The sequence below is a fragment of the Papaver somniferum genome, chromosome 9, assembly GCF_003573695.1.
Source record: "Papaver somniferum cultivar HN1 chromosome 9, ASM357369v1, whole genome shotgun sequence".
Taxonomy (NCBI): Eukaryota; Viridiplantae; Streptophyta; class Magnoliopsida; order Ranunculales; family Papaveraceae; genus Papaver; species Papaver somniferum.
The window spans coordinates 190,955,754-190,981,835 of record NC_039366.1 but is presented as its reverse complement, the minus strand read 5'-3'; the positions used below and the strand labels follow the sequence as shown (position 1 = coordinate 190,981,835).

Genomic DNA, 26,082 nt, shown 5'->3' with positions numbered 1-26,082 from the left:
TCCAGTCGACACACATCTCCAGCACTCTGACCCTATTAGCACCTTCCTCCACCAGTTCGACCAATTTCCATACATGCCAAGAATACTCGATTTCAGTCCATATACACTGCCACCATTTCTATTGCTCGACTTCTCCACTGTCCGACTAAGTCTCGGCATACACTGGCTTGCTCACAGCCATCAGATGGACCTTTGCCTCTACGTTCTCAAACAACCCCAACTGAACCAGATTCCCAACTCCATTTGCATCGCATCTGCAACATATTAGCTCGCTTGCTGTTATCACTACCAGTTTGAGCTCAAAACAACACAACAACGATTCTTCTCAATCTCAGACTACATCACCAATTCTTTCTTCAGTTCACTTCAAGCTGAGATTGGGCAGCAACCCATCATTTACCAGCAGTTGTTCCAACCAACCTTCTCAGACATGCCATAATCACCATAGTTCGATACGAACCCGAGACTCCAAATCGTTGCATTATTAAGAACCCATTCTTCCTTCAGTTTGAGTGGAAGCTCGATTCCATATCCATTCAGACCAAGAACCGTAGCCATCCAAACAGACTCATGATACTTCCTCCATCAGCAGCAACACCATCGTTCTCCATCGGTCCAATGCTTCCTTGCCACCGGCTACAGCATCAACTTCTACTCCCTGACCATCTGAAAACCGGCGACCAATAACTGATCATCTAACTTCATCTAATCGAATCACCATCTCGCACCTTCGTCTGAACCAGCTCCATTACAAATTGTTGCAGTTCCGACCAGCTTCTCTATCTCCATTTGCATCTCCGATTCAGTTACCATCTTCGTCTCGTCAGTTCCTTGATTTATCGGCAGAATCTCCCAACTACGGATACAGTACTTTCTCTAAATCCGCCACGACTCCATTCCTTTTCTGCTTAAATAGAGAGATGAGAATTTCTCTCTTGTTTTGATATGAAATGAGACTTTGACTTAACATGGGCCTGGCACGGTGAACAGGCCAAGACTTTGCTTTGCTTCTTGACTTCCAGGCACGTGCTTTGGAAGCTTATATCTTTCTCATGCCATGGGTTGCCTTGGCAATTCATGTCGTAAATGGCATTGTAGCTCTTATTTAGTCGTTTCTCCTTCATCAATTGAATTTGCTTGTGCTTTCTGCAAAAGCACTAAAATATTGTTGTTAGCTAAAATATCGAGTCCTATCTAATATAAATATGGGTATAAAATGTAGCACTTACATGCTCATTATAAAGCTAGAATAAAGTAAAGGACAAAAGGGGTTAGTTGTAAGAAAACTAAAAAAGTAAATAAGAAAACAAAGTGTTGATCAAGGAATCCTTCGCCGTTACCGAGCGTTAATGGATTTAATATATTTATCCTTCTTTCGTCTGAATCATTCATCAACAACAGTAGAATAGCAACAAGCTCAGTTATCCCCAAAACTCCCTGTATAACTGGATACGAAAGCACTCGACTACCCGATTTTATTCATCCGAGCCACCATGAATAATCTCACAAGATGTAACCCAGTCGAATGCATTAAGGTTTGTGAATTTAGGTTGATCATATCATCAAATACATAAGCTCGATCTGCTTACTAGTGTTGTCTTCAAACACGATTGCTGATAGACACATTTTTGTGTCTAAGTTGTCCTCAATTTTCTGTAATGTCGGTACTCGATTTCGTACTTATTATGGTGTTTTGTGTGTTTGTAGGTATTTTTTGGAAATAAATATTGTTGGAAAATGCGGCTCGAAAAGTTGCTCGGAGCACCCCTGAAAAACAATTGCTATACGGACCCCCACTTCTGCTAAGAGGCACCAACGACTATGTGTAGCCCATTTTCATCTTTAGCACCCACTTTTTTTCTGGCACCCAAGATGTTGGATAAGGGCTAACCATTCTTCCCCACGGTTTGAACATTTTTTTGGTGGGAAAATAAGCTTCCATGTAGCGTATTTTTCAGTCGTGATTTCGGGGGAGTTTGAAGGAGATTAAATCGCTGGATTCAACTCAGAATATTCTTCTTTGACTAAACAGGCCTGGTATGCCAGCTGGATTCGTCTAAAATTGGCTACAATCTCATGTGCATGAAAACAGAGGAGTGAAGCAAAACACGATTTTGCTTGTGGATGAGGCATGAAGATTTCAGCCCTGCACGTGTATACAACCTTCTCAATCTATCTTGGAGCGTCTAGGGAGTGTATTTGGATCAAATCAAGGCTCGGAAGAGATTAAAAAAAGTAAGAAAATATTCCCGGAATATTTTCCTTAATGCCGAGTAATGAAGTTAAGGAGGAGATTTCTTGCAGTTATGGAGGAGATTTCTTGTGCATGATAGGCTATATAAGGTGTATAGGAGCAGTAGAGCGGGGAATGGAGAGTTTGGGGTGAAGTTAGAGAAGATTGGTGAGCTGCAGAGTCGAAGAAAAAAAGCTGCAGGAGAAGTTTCTGCTGCTGTAGAAACTTAAGAACACGAAGACCAACGACCCTCAGGCGTCAGTCGCAGGAAGTGTCGTATATTACTGTAGCATAAGCTGTTGATATCCAACAGTCTTATTCTTCTGTTTCCATTGTAACAGTCATTCTGCAACGCTTATTTACGTTGCAGTTGAGCTGTTTTTACCATTTTCTCATATTTCTTCAATAGAAACACCTTTTGAGCCATGGATAAATATTTTGAGTGTGTTTTCGATATAATGAGCTAAACCCCAACACTGGGACGATGGAGGAAGACGAATTTCATACATGGGTAAAATGATTTAATTCTTTTTAAGACTTTTGCATTAATTTTAATTGAAATATGATTTGAATTAATTGGTTGTCATTTAATTTGATGAGGTATGCTTAGCTTAAATGTTTTGATACATCATGCTTAGGATTTACAACTGATCTTTTGAAAATCTACCTTGGCAAAATAAGAGTCCATGTTAATTTTATTTATTGAGCTTCCATCGTTGAGAATAAATAAATTGAACCCTACGTTATGAATTCGACGAAATCCTAGTCCCAATAACTCTCTTCATACCGTGACAATTTTTTGTACATATATTTTTCTTTTATTTTAGTTTATTAAATCCTAAAATCATTTTCAACAAGTCCGAGTGAACGACAACCTATTTACCACTATCTAAAATTCGATCAATTGCTCCACATAATCCCTATGCAAGGTCTCTCATTTTCGATTTGTGTAGGAGATGATCAACTATTACACGTATCTCACAACTCTCTACGCGATATAATGGTCAATAGACTTATCTAGTTGCGCATCCAAATCAATCTACGAATCAATCATAAACCTTAGATATAGTGAAAACAAATGATGATGATTAAAACTTCAAACAACTGTACTAAAGCTTCACGCCTAAAATATTGAATTCATGCTTAAACAACAAAGGTTTAGCTACTTATTTTACAAACAAGAAGAAGATGGAAAAGATTGGACGGTTTACCCCTTTAGGTTTAGATATGTAAGTTGTGATATTAGAAGTAAAAATTGTATATAGTGAAAAGATTTATTCTTCCATATCTCTCGATGCTTGGCATTCAAGTCTACTTTCCTTTTGGGATTTAGATTCTCTATATAACCTTGTATCCTTGTTAGAAGTCAAAATACGTTAAAACATGTCCCTCGGGTTAGCCACAGTCGGCATAAGTGATTATCAATCGGCCGTGCCGAATTAAGGGTCAAAATAACTCCTAATATCTTCTCCTAAACTTTTTCAAATTCCTATGAGAAATGCCGATTGTAGGGGGTCAAAAATACACTTTTTCTGCTCGAAACAGTGTGGTGTTGTAGAGCGTTGTTTCTTCGTCTCGACTGTTTTACCTGTAACTTTTTCGTCCAAACTCGGAATGACCTCATTATTTTTGCATTCACTTCGTATTTTTGTTCTATTCAAGACGGTGTTAAGAAATATTGGATTTGAATTAGTTGAATTTGGTCATTGGTCCTCCTTCATCAATAGACTTCACTTCCTTTCTCATTTAACCACTTTGGATTATTCACCTAATATGACACATAAACTATAAAATAATCATAATAACAAGTAATATGCAAGAACTATAGCTACAACAAAATATGGATTTGACACTCTAAACATGTAAATTAAGCACTTATCAACTGCCGAGACTAACTCATGAGTCCAACAATTTAAGTTAAAAGAAAGTTTGTAACCCATGAATCCAAATTTTAGCTCTGCCACTGCCACAAGGGTAACGTTAATTACAAATCAACAGTAAATTGTTGGCGATCTATACCATTATTGTTCATGAAAACATCTCATCATTAGTGTTTCTACTTGCGGCCTGATGTTTACTTATTTGTTCTTGGACTAATGTAGGATCTAATTAATTATTACAATAACACTTTTATCAAGGGACTGGACTGTATTGGTGACGAGCTTCAAATCTTCAAATCAAAGGCTTTCCTTATGTCATATGTTGGTGCTAACTCTAGATATGTTAACGGTTCGAGAAACCAAGTAATATCATTGAGCTAACATTTTGAAATAGACATTGGCCTATTACGCATAACACAATCACTAATTAGAGGTCATCAAAATGGTAAGATATTCCCTGTTCTCTTGTATTCTCAAAATAACGCTTTGAAAAACTCTTTTAACATAGAAAACCCCAATCCACAAGCTTATACTTTTATGTGCCTGGTTTCATTCTTCATAAGCACAATATAATTGAAGTCGCTCTTACTGTTTTTCTACTGACTTCCATTTAGTTTGATTAAGTGGAAGCGAATTCCACTCATATAGTATTAATAGTAACGTGTACATATTTAACAATGTAGCTTCTATAAACAACATGCACATTATTATAATTTTGCATAATCTAAAGTGTGCATATTCTATATATTATATCACATATAACTAACTTGAGTCTAAATAAAAATAAAACTTTAATCAAAAAAATTGAGTCTAAATAAAACTAAAACTTAAATCCAAAATCTGAGTCTAAATAAAACTAAAACTTAAATCAAAAATTGAATTACAGAAAAGACAAACTTGCCAATTTTGAAATATTCGAAATAGAACGTATGTGTAGTCTTTAACCGACCTTCTGATATAACTTGAACAATTTGAGTCATAAGTTTTTAGGTTTTATGAAATAAAGATCACCAAGAATATCTTCGGACACTTTGTTTTAGAATATGAGAATGAACTCGAACACATCTTCGAACTCAGACCACCCACCGATTAGTTTGGATAAAAGCTTGCTCTTGATGGCTAGATATATGAACAAGCAGTACACCGGGACTACTCTGTTGGAATGTTGCTTGATGGTTAGAAATATTAACTCGCTCTTGATGGCTAAATATATGAACATGAAGTACATTAGGAAGTACTCTACTCATTAAGGTGTTGCTTGATGGTTTTCTTTTTTTCCATTTCTTTATGCTCTTGATTATTCATCTCGATTTTTTTTAGTAGAACAAGAATTTTGGAGAAGAAACACATAGAATGGATAGAAGATATGATGAATCTGTGCATACTCATAGGTCGTAAAGAACCTACAATAGACGATAGAGCATCGAGCTACCGCTAGAGACAAAGTCTTTAATAGTGACACGACGAATTTGTTAGGCGACCTAACATAAATCAATTTTTTTCACTAGTAACCGTAGGATCCGGTCTCGAGAAACAAAAGAAAAAAAGATCAACTTCCAAACAAATTTTTCTTTTTTTTTTTTGGCTTGAGTTTGATTTCGCCTTGTCCAACGTGAGATTTTCTCTCCTATCACCTATCATCAACTTCCGAGCTCCAACACTAGGACTCTCGTCAAGAAGTCCTAAACCAAGGAGGAAGGTGCAATTAGTGCCATCCTTCCCCTTTCAAGGTGAAAATGAAACCCAACTTTGAAATCGAAAAGCCCAAATCCCATAGCTATAAGCATGTAACTGTTGCTAGTACATGCGTAGAAAGTACAGAAAGTCTATCAGAGAAAAAAGACATTGTTTGTATCGAGCCGAACGCCCCTATCACAGCGATACACGTGCGAAAGAAAGCCCAAAGTTGTATTTAACCATCAACGGCCAAACAGAAACTCAAATTGTAACGAAGCAGCTCATCAAACAGTGAGGAGGAGGAGCATAAGAAACATCGAAATGAAAATAATTTAATTTCCTCACTCACTCTCTTCTCTCTTCTTCTTCACCTAAACTCTTTTTTCACACAACAAAAACCAAACCCACCCACCCAAACAAAACAAATCTCAAAGGGGCGACGATCATTGCGATGTTCATTGCTCTCTCTACATATTCCATCATTTTCTAGGGTTCACATTTTCTCCATCTTACAATCAATCAAATTTCTCCTTCCCAAATTCAGATTTCATTTCCAGGTATTATTATTATACATTGTAGTTGGTTCAGGAGAATATGGCTACAACCATACCTAATTCATTGTTAAAGTATTCTGGAACATCATCCATTTCGGATCTTTTACAAAGTTCAAGTAATGGTGTTAATGGTGTACCGTTGAAATCATTGGGAAAGACTACAAGATTAGGTTCTTCTTCTTTGATTAGAAGAAGGGATTTGAGTGTTTCAGCTTTGATTAAGAAAGGGAAGAAAAAAGATGAACATCCATGGCCAGAGGATGCGGATCCAAATGTTAAAGGTGGTGTTTTGAGCCATCTTTCACATTTTAAGCCTTTGAAAACTAAACCTAAACCGGTTACTTTGGATTTTGAGAGACCACTTATGGATCTGGAGAAGAAGATTATTGATGTAAGTTTAAATTTTTTTTATTTGTCAATTCGTATAGACTTTTGTTTGTTGGTTGTGGGATTTAATTGAGCGAGGAATGAATTTGTGGCTTGCAGGTGCGGAAAATGGCACAGGAAACTGGTTTGGATTTTAGTGATCAGATCATTATGTTGCAGAACAAGTATGAGCAGGTAATGGATTTTTTTTTGAAAAATATGCATGTCTTTTATTTTATGTTATTATATAGGGAAATTTGATGTTCATACTTAATTGATTGCCAAACTCAACACTGGATTCTTGGTATAATCGAAAGCACAAGTAATTGCCGGTGTTATGTATTCAGTAATGGAATTGAATAGTTTCACGAGTACTGAATTCTTAAATAAATTTGTAAGGAACCAAAAATGAAATTTTATGTATCCGATCAGTGTTATTGTATTGGGAGATAGTTGATTGTAAGTAATTGCTCTCGTTGTTCCTGTTATAATCAAATGTTAAGTAAATGCCGATGTTTATATAACATTGAGTCTTTACATATTTATTAGCATACTAATTGATTTTGCAAGGAGCAAAATGAAATCTTCTTTCTGCTCATAATGGTGAAAGGAGTTAATCCAAAAAAAATTATTGGATGGTTGTTTTATCAAGTTAGTTGAGTTTGAGTTCCGTCCATCTTAAACATTTTATGAGGCGAAAACTTTACGCCTCTTGCTTCTGTTGATATTTTGCAAATTTCTTACGTAAACTTGGAGCCTTATGCGATGTCTAACTTACAGCTGTTGGACTGTTGTTGATTTCAGGCTCTAAAAGATCTCTACACGCATCTGACTCCTATACAGCGGGTTAATATTGCCCGACATCCTAACAGGCCAACTTTTCTTGATCACGTTATAAACATTACTGACAAGGTAATTCTCACCGGGCTATCAAAATTAAGCATATATTTATTTGGCTGCAGCTTACAGCTCAGTTGGTTTCAAATTTAGTTGTTTGGGGAAAAATAACATCAGCTATACCTTTCCTCTTTGTCCAGTGGGTAGAGCTTCATGGAGATCGAGCAGGTTATGACGATCCAGCTATTGTTACTGGTCTTGGAACCATAGATGGGCAAAGGTACATGTTCATTGGTCAACAGAAGGGTAGAAACACAAAGGAAAATATTCAACGCAATTTTGGGATGCCTACTCCTCATGGGTATGTTTCCGTCGTTGTGAATCATCATTTAGTTGAATATCAGTAAATACACTCGATTAATAGTCCAGAGAACAGTGTAATCAAATAAAATCTTTTTGATAAGGTCCAAATTAACTCTTTGTACCGTGTTCTTTTTTGATAAACCCAAAATCTAAAAATGAAATCTGCTGCTCATACAGTTACCGGAAGGCTCTTCGCATGATGTATTATGCTGATCATCATGGCTTTCCCATTATCACTTTCATTGACACACCAGGCGCTTATGCAGATCTTAGATCCGAAGAACTAGGCCAAGTATGTGTTGTATTTTGAACAGTTACGTCTTATGAATTTATAACTGGGTGAAAAAAAATAATTTGCTTTATCTGCACGCAGGGTGAGGCCATCGCCTACAATCTGAGGACTATGTTTGGTCTTAAGGTTCCAATTGTTTCCATCGTTATTGGAGAAGGTGGCTCTGGTGGTGCTCTGGCCATTGGATGTGCTAACAAATTACTAATGATGGAAAATGCAGTTTTCTTTGTTGCCAGGTGATTTGAAATAAAGCAGTAGGTGATCAAAATTTGTATTATATAATAAACTCGATGTTTGATCATATCCTTTCTGTGTTTATTTTTTCTTTTTTTTTTTCCTGTAGCCCAGAAGCATGTGCAGCAATTTTATGGAAGAGTGCCAAAGCTTCGCCTAAGGTATTTATTAATTAGCCTGCGGGGGATTGTTTACCCGAAGTTGGTTCGTCGTTATTGAATTTTGGGTTCCTCGTTTCTGCAGGCAGCTGAGAAGTTGAAGATAACTGCTCCGGAGTTGTGTAAGCTGGGAATTTGTGATGGCATAATTCCTGTAAGACTCATCTCTTCCTTGTGTGAACATATCAATCTTTTTTTGGTTTTGCTTCATACTACTTTGGGCTTGTCTGAATTCGGAATCCATTTTTTTATTCTACACGGATTCCCAACATATATTTAAGATGGTATCAAAGTATTTTGTTCAGCATCTTACTCATCATGGTGTGTGCTGGGAGCTTAGGTTCATTCTAAAATACTCAGCAAAAGAAATGTCTTCTGTTAGATTTGTTTTTTTAGCTAAGAATTTTTTTCTCTCTCGTATTTTATCCTTAAGGAGTTTGCTGTTCCAACAGGAACCTCTCGGTGGAGCACATGCTGATTCAGCTTGGACTTCACAGCAGATCAAAATTGCAATTACTGAAGCAATGGCTGTAAGAACGAGCCATTTCTTATAGTTTGTATGCATAAAATCATTTTCTGGTAAATTTATCTCCTCATCGTTTACTTGTGCAGGAGCTCAAGAAGATGGATATACCAGAGCTTTTGAACCACCGGATGCTCAAGTTCCGTTCTTTGGGTGGTTTCCAAGAAGGGTTACCAGTAGAACCTGAAAAGAAAGTCAACATGAAGCAGAAAGAGGAGCCCATCATTCAAAGGGAAGAAATTAGCAAGTCTTCAGACATCGAATTAGAGGGTGAGGTAGAAAAGCTGAGAGAGCAAATTATGAAGGCCAGGGAATCATCTACCGAGCTTCCTAAGCTGGGTATAGATGAGATGATCGAGAAATTGAAAAGGGAGGTTGATCAGGAATACGCTGAAGCTGCTAAAGCAATGGGTTTAACCGACAGCCTGAACAAGTTGCGCGATGAGTTTCTAAAGTCAAGGAAATCATCAGAGCAAGCAATGGACCCTAGTTTGGTGGAAAAGATTGAGAAACTTAAAGCGGACTTCAATCTGGGTCTGTCAGAGGCTCCAAACTATGCAAGTTTGACGTATAAACTTGACATGCTGAAGGAAATATCGAAAGCCAAGAAACTCTCAGAGCAGAACGAAAAAGCAATGACACTTAAACAGGAATTCAATAAGAGATTCAAAGAAGTCATGAACCGTGCTGATGTGAAGAAGAAGATTGAGGCACTCGAGGCTGATATTGCAAGTGCTCGGGGTTCCAAGGATGAGGCGTTGGTTAAAGCATTGAAGGAGAAAATTGTAAAGGTGAAGAAGGAAGTAGAATTTGAATTGGCTGATGTTCTCAAGTCTTTACGATTGGATGTTGATGTTGTAAAATCAAAAACGAAAGCCTTGAATGAGCAAATCCCACTTCCGGACATCAAGTACAGAATTGATGAATTGAACGAGGACATTAATGAAGGAATAGAAGAAGCTATCAGCTCGACAGATCTTAAGAATAAGATAGAGCTTCTGAAACTGGAGATGGTGAAGGCAGGAAAAACTCCTGATGCAGAGACAAAAAATAAGATAGATGCTCTGAAGCAGCAGATCAAGCAGAAGCTTGCGGAGGTCCTGGCTTCCTCATCGTTGGTTGAGAAACATGCAAATCTGAAAGAGGAGATTGCACAAGCTGTGGAAAATTCTGGAGATTCTGATGAGAGTATTTTGAAGGAAGACTTGAGATATGGTGATTCAGGTGTGGGAATTGCTGCTGGCCGTATCTATAGTTAATGTGAGTTGCATCAATCCTACAAATTTCTAAGTTTCAACTGCAAACTGCAATAGTAAGTTTACAGTAACTGTAGTCTCAGTGCATTTCTTTTCTATTGACAGAGATGATTACAAACTCCAGACTGAAATTGTTCTTCACTGAATCACATTACTCGAGAGTCTTATGAACGGTGCCAGGTACCACTTCCATCATCTCCGTTCACTGCAGCTTATGGTTCTGTATTGTAGAATTCGAAGACGTCACATATCTATTCGGAGCACGAGATAAGTGTAGGCAGACTAGCTCTACTAGATTCTAAGACTCTCCTCCTTTTTTTTTTCTATGTTGTTTCCTCTTTTAAGTTATTTTGTTCATTTGTCCCATTTTTGCCAGATTCTATGTTATAATAGTTCCTTGTGATAGTCATGCAAAACTCTGTATAGATTTTATGGTTTGAGGAAACTTAACAAGAAGAAACTTCAATAATAACTGTTATTAGATTTGAGTGGTTTGGCTGGGGGTTTCTTAACAGATCATACTCATGTTTTTTTTATATATAAAATAAGTAGTATGAGCTTCTAACTTTCTCTTGTTGTTCATCATATAATGATTCCAAAATTGATTTGTAGTTTCTGAAATTTAATCAACTGTATCATATAGCTTTGTGACATTTACTCCTGGTTGTCTCTATTGAGACAAACTGACAGCTCAAATGGTGAGTATTACTTTGTATGTGATACCCACTGGAAGTAATGGTCCAAGCAATAGCTACATGTTAAATACCTGCAACTGCAAACTTCACTTAATTTTTTTTTTCTTCCAGTTTTTATATTTCATTCGTATCTTGTTTCAGTGTCACTCATAAGATCCTTATTCCTTTACTGATAAACACATGTACCCTCCTTGAATGACGGTTGAACCTCTTGTGCTTGTGACACAATGTCTTCTCTTCTTCTCAACACCGTCCAGAGAAATGCTTTTTCCGGCCCTCAAGTAAGCTTTGTGCACCAGTTTGTAGTGCTGATTGTTGCTTAGCCTGTAAATTTCTGAAGAATGGGTTTTCTTTTTACTGTCAACTCCCCCAAACCAAATATTTACCGGAACCTGAACCTGAACGATCAGGTGTTCAGGGGGGCACGGTAGTGAAATTACAATTACAAGGGGCAGTCTGATGACAACCCAATCCTCAAATGTCTCTTTCAACTATGTGCGTACGGCTGGCTTTTGTGGATATGGTTGCTTTTGCTTTATTGACAGATCCCAAACGCAAACAGAATTGCTAGATATTTTTTAAGCAACAGATAAGATAATTGCAAAGAAGATTCAAGAATATCACACTTCTTACTTACTTACTGAGAACACAGGGAAAACAAAGACAGTTTCATCAATGGAGTTGCCGACGAGACCAAACAGGAGTGATGTTCATTTATCAGCAGAAGAAGAAACCAAAATCGAAAATGAAACTCGAAAACATTTCGACGATCTCGCTCCTAAACGTATCTCTAAACCTCAACGCAGTGAATACTCTTCTCAATCCAACCTCAACTACAATGACGACAACAATAACAACAACACCATTCCTGAATTAACTAAGTTTCAAGAACTCGAAAACCATGTTCCTCAGGTTAGCTTCTTATTTTCTTATTTCTGCTTGTTTCACTATTTGTAATAAGCATGTGAAATTCACTGGTTTTTTGGTGTGGAAGGATTTGGTTTACAATGAAACTACTCCACAAGAAAGAGTTGCTGAGGAAGAATACACTGAAACAGAATATTACAAAGATCTTAATTGCATTGACAAACAACATCACACGGTATTATATTGCAAACCCGAAGTTCTTAAATCTTAATTGTGTAATTCAGTTATGCTGGTTTCAAGAAATTTCTGATTTTTTGCTGTTTTTTTGTGGCAGACTGGAACAGGGTTCATTAAGGTGAATAACAGTGGGGATTGCTTTAATCTCTTACCTGATACTACTATTGAACACCATTCTTCTTCCAAAGGGAATCCTGCTACAAATGATTGGATCCCTGCCAGTAATGCCACTGATACGGTAAACAACTTATAATTGTTCAGAGTTTTTGATGCATTCTCAAGTTTACGAGGACACTGTTTTCTGATTGTATTTATCTTTTTTTGCTATTCTCAGGTAAGTTCAGACTCTCACAAGCCTAATAGAAGTGATATCTAAAATGACAAGGAAGAAGGTTCAAAGAAGGAAAGGAAGTCTGTTCGCTGAATTTTCTTATGCGTGTGTAATCTGTATTTCCAAGTCTTCATCATAGTATATGTATTTTGGGAACTGCTGGTTTAATACTTCAAATAAAATTCATTCGTAATCGATATCATGGTTGTCGAAGAATCTACTGCAAAGGACCAAGTGTTCTATATTCAGATATCTTTCATTGCAAATGATTTTAAGATTTCGGTATTATGATTTGTTCAACACAAATATACAATATGTACTAGTTGCTAAACTATGTACTCTGAGCCAACTATAGACTGCAAACTACAACTGTACCGCAAGAGATTGAACTTGTAAAGCTTCACTTTCCTATGTACCAAATTCCAAGCTCTTTGGACGTACTCTCAATCCGTAGATAGGGTCTGCAAGCTTGAAATTGCGAGTCCCTGAACACGGCCCAGTTAAGGCTTCCATTTTGCTGCTAATTACACTTCTGATGCGGAATCCTTGGTTGTTGAGCTCTTTCCTTCTCCTTGCCAAATATTCCCATGTCTCTAATTTCATCTCTTCGTCAGTTCTGCAAAAGTGAAAAGACAATGCAAGAATTGTTTCATATTTTCTAGTTGGATATGCAGGATTTTGTATTGCCAAACTAGTTCAGAAAATGTTGAAAGATATCAAACTTACCTCATTATCAAAGAAGTCCAGCCTCCATATCCTGCAGAAAGAAGATTCTCTTTTGTGGCATTTCGCTGCTTCTCAGGGTTCCTAGTGATGTAAATCACTGCCCAACCACTATCTCGGAGCTTAGAGTGAAATTCAAGCAAAATCGATTTAACTGAATAGTCCAGCTCTTCAATCCGATTTCGAACAACCACATCATTCAAATCAGGCCTGTATCACAAGAGGTCAGTAATGTAAGCTCTCTTATCTCACAGTCTTCTGCTCGCCACATAAATAAAAGATAAGCAGGGAAATACTATCCAACTAAGTTATGAAGGAGTGTTACCTGAGCTGTAATTGACTGGTGTTACGAGGATTATTAGACTGCAAGATGTCATCTAAATCAATCAACACAATATCAAAGTTATCTTTCGGTACCAGACTAATGAAGTATTTCTTTGCCATCGAAATAGTCAACTCCAAATCCCCCAAGTATCGACCCTCAGTGATGTACTGAGTAGCATATGGATGACAGATCTTCGGAAACTCAATAGGTCTCAATCCATTAAGCTCCGCGTGTTCACTGAAGAGCCTACAGTAAGCATATGTATCAGTTACTGGTTTCTGTTGCTCAATAACTCCTCCACTTTGGCTTTGACAGGATTGGAGCATGACGGTCAATGTGATCAGCAACGTCATGAAGAGAACCACAAGGGTTATTGCTGATGCTATGAAAATTGTTGCAGCGAAAGATGTGATGTAAAAACCTGACTCCATCATATACTGGCTTCCAAATTCTACATGAATCAAGAGACAGAATAAGCAAATACTCCATATTGGCGCCACTCGTGAGGAGAGGACAATCGACCAAATGGCCTGCTCATTGTTGTCTGTGAAGAGAACTACCTAAAGCGATGTTTGCAAACAAAATACTGTACTTGTTGCAAATAAATGAAGTGATGGAGAAAATCTAACTTACCCGAACCTCCTGTACTTGAAAGGGCATAGGTGGAGTTTCTACGGTCCAACTGATCCTCCATAAAAGACATTGGAGATCATCCAAACAAGAAAACAATGTCTTCCAAATCAGCCCAAGAATCTAACTCTCCAGGATGCTGCAAGATGGAAAACATTATAAGAACGAGAAAAATGAACAAATGCACATGTCTATGGGCACTTAAGAACTACAACACTATAAACAAACTCATCCATCACATACAAAATGTCGTCAAGCACCGAAACTCCCAGGAAGCTTCACTGTCCATGTGCAGCAAGCTATAATCTTCTGCACCAATCACCTTCACGAAAAAACCGTAGACGTATGTCATTAGTTTGTATCCTTATGCACAGAAACAGAAATCCAGATAGTACTTATCAACTGCATATCATCATTAGCCATAGCACACTACGGGTAGTTAAGAAAACAAACAAGGACAATACATCATATTATAAAGCAAAGGAAACTCCCAAGAAGGATCATTTTCCCCAGGTTACCAAAAAAAGCCTCCTAGTACATCATTGTCAGAAAAGGTACTCCATAGTGCATTTTACAAGTAGCTGTGGACTGCTTACCCATATCATCCGTTCGGTTGAATCAATAACCGGAAAACCGATACTGCGATACGCGGAATCTCGATACGACATTCAAGAATTGAAATCCAATTTTGAGCTGAAATCAATTCTTGTACTATTCATAAGAAACTCTAAGACTGGTCCCACTTCCTAATCTCATAAATCTCTCAAATCAAACCAAAATCGAATCCAAAACCCAATCCAATCAGATAAATAACTAATCGATGAGCACAAAATATAGAGAAATCTGATCAAATTGAAATCATTTTATCCTTGTATTTAAAGTAACTTCATATTTTTATCTCAAAAACAGATACAAAATTAAACAAAAATCAACCCACATCCAAGTAAACAACAATCTGAACAACAAAATCCAAAAATGAAAACAAACCCATGAAACTGATTTTTTTTTCTCAACTTACTTGCAATCAAAAAACGGATAGTAAAATGGCAACTTAATTTTTTCTAGTGAATTATTATGAGGAAGTAAAAGACGTTACCTGAGAAGAAGAATAAGATCGATGAACGAGATCCAATGGATAATTGGAGAAGAAAAGATAATAGTGATCTCAAACAAACTAGACATCACAAATTTCAGAAGCAGAATACTAATAATGCAACGGTAATAACTTACATAGTGTCTTCCACAAAAACTAACCACCGTGGATGCCTTTTAATGATTCTCTACTCTCGTTTCTAACTTAGTTAAAGTAATCTTCTTGAATGAACGGTTTTCCTCATTCGTATGACAGATTTAGGACCCTACTTGTACGCTCTCCAACGGTGTTTGATTATCTTGTTGTCATTTAAGATCTAGGGAGTGTGTAACACTGGAGAATTTGGGAGCTACAGGTGGCGGATAACATCTCCGAAAGACTTGGCCTGGTTTCTTCCTACAGTGTGGGGCCAGAATTATCATATCAGGCAACAACTAATGGAGGATTAATTATTGAAAACACTATTACTAGTTAAAGTTTGATGGAGCCCTACATGTATAAAGTTAATATAAATCCGTAAATTGGAATATCTGGTTTGGTTTGGTTTGGTTTGGTTTGGTTTGGTTGGTCATCAGAATTCAGGATGGACTGTTCGGTTTGACTAAAATCAAATCAAATAAAGGGTGACTTTACGAGAATGCTTGATGATTTTTTCATGTACGACTCTCTTTATCACTCATATTCCAAAAAAAGAGAATTCTCGTGCTTCTAAATCTCATAAGAAATGCATATAAAATCATCTCAAAGCTTCTTGTAAAAAGATTAAAATCTGTTATGCCAACATTGATCATTGAACATCAATGAGCTTTTATAAATGATAGGCAGATTCTTGATGGAGCTTTTATAAATGACATGCAGATTCTTGATGGAGTTCTCATTGCAAATGAGTGTGTGGATAGTAGGCTGAAGTCAAAAAAGCCTGGAATTCTTTGCAAGATTGATATGGAGAAAGCTTTCGATAATATCAATTGGCAAGCTATTTTTTGTATTCTTCAAAAACATGGCTTTGGGGGAAAATGGATAAGATGGATATAATGGTGTGTTTTTCCACACACTTATCTGTTTTAGTCAATGGAGGATCAACTGAAAAATTCAAACCAGCTAAAGGTTTGAGGCAAGGTGACTCTTTATCACCTTATTTGTTTCTCTTAGTGGTGGAGATTTTATCAAAACTAATGAATGATGCAGTGCAAAGGGGACAAATTACTGGACTCACTGTTGCAGATGCTGGGACCATGATTTCTCACTTACAATTTGCTGATGATACTCTCATTTTCCTGAATGCTACATCTGAGGAAGTTACTAGACTGTTCAGTATTTTATCCATCTTTGAAGCCTTAACAGATATGAGACTAAATCTTGAGAAGAGCACAATGATAAGTGTAGGAGATGATGAAGTTATTGATGTCTTGGAAAAAGAACTGGGTTGTAAAACTGAGAAACTTCCTTTTAAGTATCTTGGTTTGCCTATTGGTGCTAGGTCGAGATGTATCTCTATTTGGGACTCAGTTTTGGAGAAGATGCAAATGAAATTGGCTACATGGAAGAGAAAATATCTAAATAAAGCAGGAAGATTAGTGCTTATTAAACACTGTCTCTCTTGTTGACCCATTTATTAGCTCTCTCTTTTTAACTTACCAGCTTGTGTAGAAAAGAAGATGGTAGCTTTGATGAGAAATTTCTTATGCGGCTTTTTAGGATGGTGTGGGTTGGATGGCATAAAATCTGCAAAACTAAACAGGGTGGAGGCTTAGGTGTGAAAAGATTCAGACTTTCTAACAAGTCTATGCTGATTAAATAGATTTGGAGGTACTCTAGGCAAAAGAACAGACTTTGGAGAAAGATTGCTCAACAAAAAATGAAAGCTGATGAAAATATTATATTGCCAGCTGATGATAATGCTGCTCAAGATAGAAGTTTGTGGAAAAATGTCTCGAGATTGGTTTCATAAATTCAAGATTTTATTACTGTTAAGTTGGGGAATGGAAAAGGTATTAGATTTTGGTATGACAAATGGCTAGTTAATGGCTGTTTGAAGGATCTGTTTCCTGTTATTTTCAAGGCTTGTAAAAATAAGCATGTATCAGTGGCTGACATGATACAAAATGGAAGATGGTTTGGGAAGTTTCATTCAGCTCTGAACTCTAATGAGCAATTTGAATAGAACTTTCTAAGAAGAGATTTAGGGAATGTACAGGTTCTGGCAAATGGGGATGATGAGGTGGAAATTCTGGATAACTTTTCTACTAAGGCTTGTTATACTGCTCTGGACGGTAATGAAGAGGAGTGTGTATTCAGTAAATTCTTATGGAAAAACACAATTCCGGCTAAAGTTAGCTTTATGCTTTGGGCAGTCTTTCAAAATTCTTTGCCTACTCGAGATATGCTCAGATATAGAGGAGTGACAATTGACAACGTTCTTTGTGGATTATGTAATCAGGTGAATGAATCAGCTGATCACCTTTTCTTACACTGCAAAATTGCGTTTGAAATATGCGATTACTTCATTAAAGCTTTTCACATTTCCTGGCCTATACCGGCTACAATCCTTCAACATTTCGAAGCGTGGAGATGGAATGTATTGTCTGGCAGGTACAAAGAAGTTTGGAAGATTATGCATTACACTATTGTTTGGAATCTTCGGAAGGAGAGAAATAACAGGGTATTTGGAGGAAGACATAAATGTACCTATGGGTTGATTCTCTGCATCAAGCAAATGATGATTTTATGGAGCTGTAATTTAGAAACCTTCCGGTTTATAGACAGTTCTCAAATTCTTCATAATTGGGATCTAGTCTTGTATATGTAATACGGTCTATATGACTCTCCTATTGTAACTGGCTTGGCCTTTTTCTTTAATATAACCTTTTCAATTTCGATTTTTTTTTAGGACGTGCTTATCTAAGTTTTGTTAGTGGGTTACTTAGCATTGGATAGTAAATATTCACATGTTTAAGGAAGGGTTAGTTATGTAGTTGCTGGAAACACAAGATAACACACCTCGAGTAGAGAATTTACACATGCTAAGCTAAACACAAGAAAAAAGATTAAATTGAGTGAGAAGTTTTGTCTATTCATGAGATCAGAGGTTCAAGGCCATGGATCCTTATCCCGGAGGTGATGTGTTTTATTTACAGGCGTTCTGAAGACATACCCCTCAATGATACAATATTACAAGGTTGGACCACACGAACACGTATAATATTGAAATACCTCTGAAACTATGATTTGCGGACTCTCTTACATTCAGAGCTATTATTGCGGCTACACCCTTGGGGGAACCCATACAACTAAATATTTAACCATGTATTTTGTATCTAAATATCAGGTAGAATCCACGTTTCTTAATTTAAGTCTTTATAATTACGAGAATGTGTAGGAGTTTATTCTGCAAGTTTGTTTTGGGTTCACTGTCATGTAAATCTATGTTCAAGAGACCAACTATGTAATTTGGGTTGTATATAAAGTATTTCAACATGTAGTCTCAGTGAGTTTATGATTTATAATCCTCTTTAGTCTCTTTAGGTATATTTAGTTTACCTTGTTTTTTAACACTTGCGAACAAATGACATTATAGGATTTGAAAAGGATCACTTGAGGAGCGTCTGATTTCCACCCGCTCATATATGATAAGGGTGTAAGTGGATGTTCACAAGGAATTTGATGCAGTACAATATGCGAAGAATAAAAAGTACGGAGCGTCTAATGTTGTTTAGATTCTTCTTATGATGGCTCACCGCACATCTCAAATTGATCAACCAATTTGTACAATTCAAATTATGTATCCGCTATGGATTAAAATCCTAAAATCGTAGATGAAACTATGGATTACGTATTTAGGGCAGGGTGACAACCTTAAAATGGTCATATGTCTTCATAAGAGTATTCCATAATTTTTGAGTATCTTTACGGTTCGAGATAAACTTGACTCGAAATTTATGTTATTCATAAACTGTCTAATTTAGTCATGCGATAATGTCTCACACATAGAAAGGTGAAAACTTGAGAAATAGGTGGTTCAGTCTTCACTTACCTTTGATGTTGAAGTTTTCCAAGCTCCTGTTGATATTCACCTTCAAATGGTAGAACACAGTGATATCAGATTCTCAACTACACACTTCTATCCTAATCTGAGACTTGATTAAATGTAGATTAGAAATCAAGATACATTTTTGATCAACTTAATTTGACAACAAGCTTGAGATATCAACACTTGTGAGTTCAACCGAGCAATGCTATAACAGTATGACTATCTTTATGGGTCCAAATTTGATCTCCCGGTGCTCTAGAAAGTAAAAGACACTCTCTAGATCAAGTACTAAATCAGAGTATATGGCTTTAGCAGATACTACCTCAGAATTAGTGTGGTTGCAGTCACTGCTTTTTGAGCTACAATTTCCATTTCTTAGAACTCCTATTTTATGGTGTGATAATATGGATGCAACGTACTTAACTACAAATCCAATATTTTCTAACATGATGAAACACATTGAGATAAATTTTCACTTTGTCAGAGAGTTGGTTGCTGCCAATTGCTTGGAGGTACCGTTTCTATCTACTCAAGAACAAGTTGATGATATTTTCACAAAAGGTTATCCACTAACAAGTTCAATCATCTACGCATCAAGATCTGTGTCTTTGTACCTACACAGACCCTTCACTTGCGGGGGATGGGGGTGTTAGAGAGTGTGTGTCAACTATTGTAGTTGATACAATTATCTGTGTATCACATGTTATAGTTGATACCATCTCAGTGTGTGATGTAAGTGCTTATGTCATTTGAGTATGTGCGTCAAAGATTGTCATGTAAGCGTGTGGTAACCGACACCTGGTAGTTGGAGTGTGCGTTGGTAACATGTTGAAACGGTCTTTTGTTGTGGAGGTGTGTGTTAGGCTTAAATACCTGCATTTGTTTCTGTGTATGTAAGACAATGAGAAGAAGATTAATAAAATCAAAACTTGAGAGATTGTCCAACGACATCATATCTTTAAACAATTCCAAGCATTCCTAGGAAAAATGCATATGTGAGAAAAAGAGTACCTCATGGTGACGAAAATCTGCAGCTCATACCAAAGGAAGAGTATGGGGTCAAAAGCGCCAATAGCCAAGCAGTCATGGAACTAGGGTGTGGCTGAGGCCAATCATGCTTCCGTCTCAGGAGCCTGCACAAAGAATCATATATCTATAATGCAAAACAGAAGGGGTTTTTAAGCTTTGGGCGGTCAGATAACATTTTGAGAGACAAACGTTGTATCCGACCATCCCAGTCTCATCTTATCGAAAGACATCTAACGGATGCAAGAGTTGTAAACTATAATCATTATGAGTATATACATTAATTGGTTTCTGTCATAATTAGTATTATAAATAAAACTTAAATTCAATTAAACAAAAATGATGAAGACTTTTGGCTTTAATTATGTCATTATTATATTTTTCATTGTATTCTCTATCTACAATAAATAAATAAATGAATAACCAAATAATTTCTCAATTAAATCCACTAAATTAAATGAAAACTAACTGTCTCTCTGACCACTGAAGGATTGTGCATAAAAAACCAATTATAGAGAAAATCCATATTAACAATTTTTTTTTTTGGTTAAATCATGCATCAAAAAGAAAAATAATTTACAAATCATTTGTAGAAAACAAATCCTATAGCATTCCTAGAAAACAAAGAAACAAATTAAAGCACAAAATTGTTTGTAAATGACCTTGGTGATATGAAGACGTTTGGTGCAAAGAATCACAACCAACATTTACATTCCTATGAATCAAACCCTTCAATTAATAAACATGTACAAAGAATCATAGTTACATAACGAGTTTTACATGTTTTCTCCTCGACCACGTACACACCACAAATCTGATATATGAAATCACTAAATCTCTCTTTCCAAAAAATTTAGTAGATATGAGATAGAAAATCAAAGAATGGATTTAAAATTCATTCAGATGATCTGCATCACTTGAGAATTTGAAGGGTTTCACTAACTTATCTGAAGTGAAAACCAAGGACGTAGCCGAAATCGATGAATATTTGATGGAAGTTATTAGTTTTGAGAAAGTCGGTACTTTTAGGAGACAAAAAATATATACTCGCATATATTTTGGACTGAAATATCGTATTTGTTTTAGTACCTTCTGTGTAGACCTTTTTTTCCTATATTTTTCACATTTTTATTTTGGAATGATAGAGAAAGTGGAAGGATGGATGATTGTATATACATGTACATACCATCATAATTAATCCTAAAAAAAAATATCATAAAATATTAATACGAAATGTGTGAGATTCAGCCTAACCAGATTTTGAGGATATATTAGAGGCCAACTATATTTTCACTAGAAACAATAATTAAATTAGATAAGTTTTTTATTTTGATCTTTTTATCGAACATTAACACCATATTACTGGTAATTTAGTTAGGTTCAGGATTCATCATGATAGAAGATAAATGTTACAACGCTTGCCGTTACGACACGAATTATTTTTAGTAAACTAACAAAGTATCCTGAGCCATGGTTTTAGTGAAATTGAATGGAAACCAAATGAATTAGTATATGTATAAACCAGCTAAAAGATTGTTTAAGACGATGAACAATAAAAGAATTACAAATTCGCAAACTAAACAAATGATTCTTTCTTTTTCAGATGGCAACTCAGCGGCTTATTTTGGATTAATACCGCAAAAGCACATGTAATGTTTTTACTATTAATTTTAGTGGCAGATAGTAAACTCAACAACAATTTTGTTTTCCTTTCTAAAATTAGCCTCATAAGAAAAATGCATCAGTGGGAAAAGAGCACCTCATGGTGACCAAACTCTGTGGGCAATGCCAAAGGAATAAATACATGGTCAGAAGTGCCGACGGCCAAAGGAAAATATTCAGAAAGTGGAGCTTCAAATATCATTTACACTCCAAGATCCTGCACAAAAGATGTTACCGCATATTAAATATCATTTTCATCTTTATGCCTGCAGATAGGAACTTCCTAATGAGTTCATTTGTAATTCTCTTTGGGAACATGAAGTCCAGACCCTTGTATATTCCATACTATTAGTTTCATTTTTATAAAAAGAAAATAAGATCTAAAACATGGCGATAAAAGTTTACCTCCTTATCGATTGTAGGGAAGCATCTGTGCGTGTGTCCATCAATTTTGTAATATAAGCACTTATCTTTGAATAGACGTTTACGAGTACACTTAATGATAGGGATACCGCAAGCACTGCATACACTTTCCTCTCGTGTATAGTGTTGTACATATGTCTTTTCAAATTTACGATCATGTATGTTGTTGGAATTAGTAATCCAAACATAATTTAATTTTAGAATATATGTTAAATTAATTGTTATTGTTATACTGTCAAGATTTACTGACTACTTGGTCTTTAGCAAAGACGTGGGATTAATCTTACTTTGTAGGATATGTAACATGTTTTAGAATGTGGGTTAAATATTTAGGAATGTTAGACTTTTACTTAAGAAGTGGAGTTAAGTTAGTTGCTACCAATTAGGAGTTTTAAGTTGATGGATTTATGTAGATTTATATTCGTAATACATATTTAAAGGCTTTTCTAATTGAATGAAAAAATATCAGAGAGGTTTAAAATGTAGGTGCATCAGAGTTTTGACTCATATTTCTTCTCCATAATTTTTGTTCTTAAAAGTTCTACACTTGGCATCAAGAGCCAGATGATCCTCGGGCATAATGGAGAAGAAGAAAAAAATTGTTGTTTGTTTTTGTGAAGTTAAGAAAAATCGTTTTTGGAAACTATTTTTTTTTTGAATTTTCTTTTTTGACGTACTTGGTGAGAAAAATGGTTTAAGAGTTTAAAAAAAAAATCGAAAAATGATTACTTTGTATTTGGAAAACAAGGGTTTTCATTAAAAAAAAAAATCATGGGTTTCTACCTGTGATGAAGAAAAAATTGGGAAACTAGGGTTTCTAACAACGAATTATGTCTATGGAAGACATGGGTTTCCATCGAAAAAAAAAGTTTTTGAGAAATAATTTTTTTTAATAAAGAATATTGATTACATTTTTGTTGAGAAGAGAAAATTGTTGTTAAGTATTTTTGGTGAAGATTTTTTTTTTGTTCAAAGGGGGATTCTGAAATTTTGTTCAAAAAAATTATAGGTTAGTTGAAATTATGCGGCTGCCGATCGGCTGACAATGATGACGATAATTGTGATGAAGATGCAAATATGACTTGTATAATATGTCAGAAAAGTTGAGATGATGCGGTATGTTGATCAATCATCAAAGATGATGATAAATACCATGACGACGATGATTTAATGATAAAGATGATGATGATGGGGACAACAAATCAATATGTTGATTTATGATGATGATAATGATGAAGGATGGTGGAATGATAAAGATAATAATAAATTAAACATGTTTGAATTAAGGGAAGCCGTTTAAATTAGTATTACAAACACGATTTAATTTTAGCATAGCTTTTATAGTTGTTGTTGTTTTACTGTCAAGATTTACGGACTACTTGGTCTTTAACAAAAACGTGGGATTAATCCTACTTTGTAGGATAAGTAACGTGTTTTAGAATAAGGGTCAAATATTTAGGGAATGTTAGACTTTTACTTAAGAAGTGGAGTTAAGTTAGTTGCTACTAATTAGGAGTTTAAAGTTTTCGGGTTTGTGGAGATTTATACTTGTAGTGCCTATTTAAAGGCATTTCTAATTGAATGAAAATACGTTAGAGAGTTTTAACAATGTAGGTGTATCATAGTTTTGGTTTATCTTCCTTCTCCATGATTTATGTCTTAAAAATTCTACACATGTGATTTACAGTGTGGGAAATACATAGGATTTATAATATACAAGATCTATGAACATGTAGACACACACGATTTTTTCCTTTCTTACCTGGCATCCTATAATAAGGTTTTTGTTGTTCTTTCTCTCTGGTGCTGAACATTTTCACATGATCATCGTCATATACACCCATTGGCATTTTCATAATATAATTTTTTTCTCAATAGAAATATTCGTCATTCGATCAGTAATAAAATTACGTTCTCTGAACACATGTTTAAATAACAAGGGCTTACCTTGTTTCCAGTATTCATCTACACCCAATTTAATAATCTTTTCAGTTGTTGCCCTGTATTATTCTTGACACTTGATTTTTCCATTGAGTGTATCAATAGCGAGTGTACAATCACGGATAACGGTCAATTGTTTTAGTTCAGCAGACTTCACATTTCTCACCAGACACAAAATTCCTTCAAATTCCCACCCCACTGTATCATTACTTAACTCCCTCGAGCACACATTTATTGTAAAAGTCATTTTCAAATTTTTATCTCTCACACAGATTCCTAGTCCAACAATCTTCTCGCCTTCCTTAATATCATTTTCTGGTATTACAACATCTGCCACAAATTCCTTAACTGGCTTTCCCACAAAAGCTCCAAGCCATGGTCTTGAGGAAAGATCTCGATAGATGGGTGATAAAATTGTTTAGATTCAACATTTATTTCGATATTGCAATTTACTTTTACAGCATGATCCAACATTACATATATGATGTACTGAAAAAACTTGGTAGAGTTTTTTAATTAACACATGTTGTTTTTGACAATATGTTGTTTTTTTGACAAGATCAGTATAAAATGTACAGAGTTACAATGGAATCTTTCGTTACAAATATAACGGATCGGTGAATTTCCCTTCCAACGAGTTGGATTCCAACCCATAAAGAAAGGCACAATCCTTTGATACGTCACTCGAAATCTAAATAAAAACATAACAATAAAGAAAGTTCTTATTATAATGTCTTAATGCCGGATATTAAGAAATGAAGCAAAGAAATAACATTCGTATGCATATGATCGTTAGAAAGTTTAAGAAAAATATCAACTGCATTTCTTAACCAACAATTTATACAGTAGTTCTTATCCAAATTGATTTAGTCTAATAATGAACTTCAAATAAATTCTTAACATAAAAGAAGACTTGTCAAACTTGAATCTCGAAGTGGCATGGGAAGTAAATTTGAAATAGGAATGTGTACAAAATCCAAAACAGTTGAAGTACAAACAAAAATTAACACCCGCATATACTAGCTTACTGAACTATTGGAATGATTAAATAATATTTTCATTAAGAAAATATTCATATGGATGAGCAGGAGAAAAAACGTATATTAAAATTAATTTGAAACATACACTGAAATCTTATAGGAAAACATGTAGTTAGACAACAGCTCAGTGCACTCATAATTATTAAGCTTTTAAGTCAATGTCCATTCAATTCTTGAGATAGTTGGATGGTGAGATATATATGAAAATGAATTCCAATAAATGGTGAGATATATATTTAGAACAAGACTTATTAATACACCATAATTTCAGTAAAGAAATTTCGTATGTAGACTAATAAAACACTAAAATCAGGCCTTGCAGTAGTCCATAAAAGATACATATGCCCAGCAGAAATGTGATAAAACACAAGTTGAATACCAGTATTAAACTACCCCATATCCATCCCCGTGATATACATACAAGACATACAATCAAAATTACCACTTTTGCTCAACCATTTGTTACCATAATCTCTTCCCAAGCTTATCGCCCCAACCTCGCTTCATACTTTGCGGGGGTGGGGGTGGGTGGATGGGTGAGTGGGATACCAATAAGAAAAAAAAAATTGGGTGAGCCACAATACAGTAGGGGTTACGAAATAATGTGCGGATAGTAAAGCAATCAAAATATAATTTAAACTAAACAAAATTGAACATGAAATATAAATGCGTAAGCTAGGAGAAGC

At 35.6% G+C, this 26,082-nt stretch overlaps 3 protein-coding genes across 4 annotated transcripts; 2 read left to right on the top strand and 1 right to left on the bottom strand.

The window, feature by feature from the left end:
* The first annotated feature begins 6,064 nt into the window (after positions 1 to 6,064).
* LOC113310143 (acetyl-coenzyme A carboxylase carboxyl transferase subunit alpha, chloroplastic-like) lies at positions 6,065 to 10,931 on the top strand. The gene is made up of 11 exons (XM_026558726.1): positions 6,065 to 6,735; positions 6,831 to 6,905; positions 7,515 to 7,622; positions 7,748 to 7,908; positions 8,088 to 8,202; positions 8,284 to 8,438; positions 8,546 to 8,597; positions 8,680 to 8,748; positions 9,047 to 9,124; positions 9,207 to 10,377; positions 10,479 to 10,931. Exons 1-10 carry the CDS (start codon positions 6,385 to 6,387, stop codon positions 10,374 to 10,376), a joined length of 2,334 nt encoding a protein of 777 aa, XP_026414511.1. The 5' UTR covers positions 6,065 to 6,384; the 3' UTR covers position 10,377; positions 10,479 to 10,931.
* Positions 10,932 to 11,653: 722 nt separating this feature from the next.
* On the top strand, positions 11,654 to 12,716 carry LOC113310458. Its single transcript, XM_026559152.1, has 4 exons — positions 11,654 to 11,980; positions 12,063 to 12,170; positions 12,270 to 12,410; positions 12,507 to 12,716. The coding sequence occupies exons 1-4, from the start codon at positions 11,744 to 11,746 to the stop codon at positions 12,546 to 12,548; spliced, it is 528 nt and encodes a 175-aa protein (XP_026414937.1). The 5' UTR covers positions 11,654 to 11,743; the 3' UTR covers positions 12,549 to 12,716.
* A 24-nt stretch (positions 12,717 to 12,740) lies between these two features.
* On the bottom strand, positions 12,741 to 15,394 carry LOC113310457 (uncharacterized protein At2g39920-like). Of its 2 annotated transcripts, none has more exons than XM_026559149.1 (6): positions 15,278 to 15,394; positions 14,425 to 14,503; positions 14,185 to 14,320; positions 13,552 to 14,002; positions 13,230 to 13,436; positions 12,741 to 13,119 (listed from the first exon to the last, which is right to left on the bottom strand). In XM_026559149.1, exons 3-6 carry the CDS (start codon positions 14,252 to 14,254, stop codon positions 12,912 to 12,914), a joined length of 936 nt encoding a protein of 311 aa, XP_026414934.1. In that variant the 5' UTR covers positions 14,255 to 14,320; positions 14,425 to 14,503; positions 15,278 to 15,394; the 3' UTR covers positions 12,741 to 12,911. The 2 variants fall into 2 exon arrangements, with proteins under 2 accessions (XP_026414934.1, XP_026414936.1); XM_026559151.1 differs by lacking the exon at positions 15,278 to 15,394 and adding an exon at positions 14,778 to 15,181.
* Between the last annotated feature and the right edge of the window lie 10,688 nt (positions 15,395 to 26,082).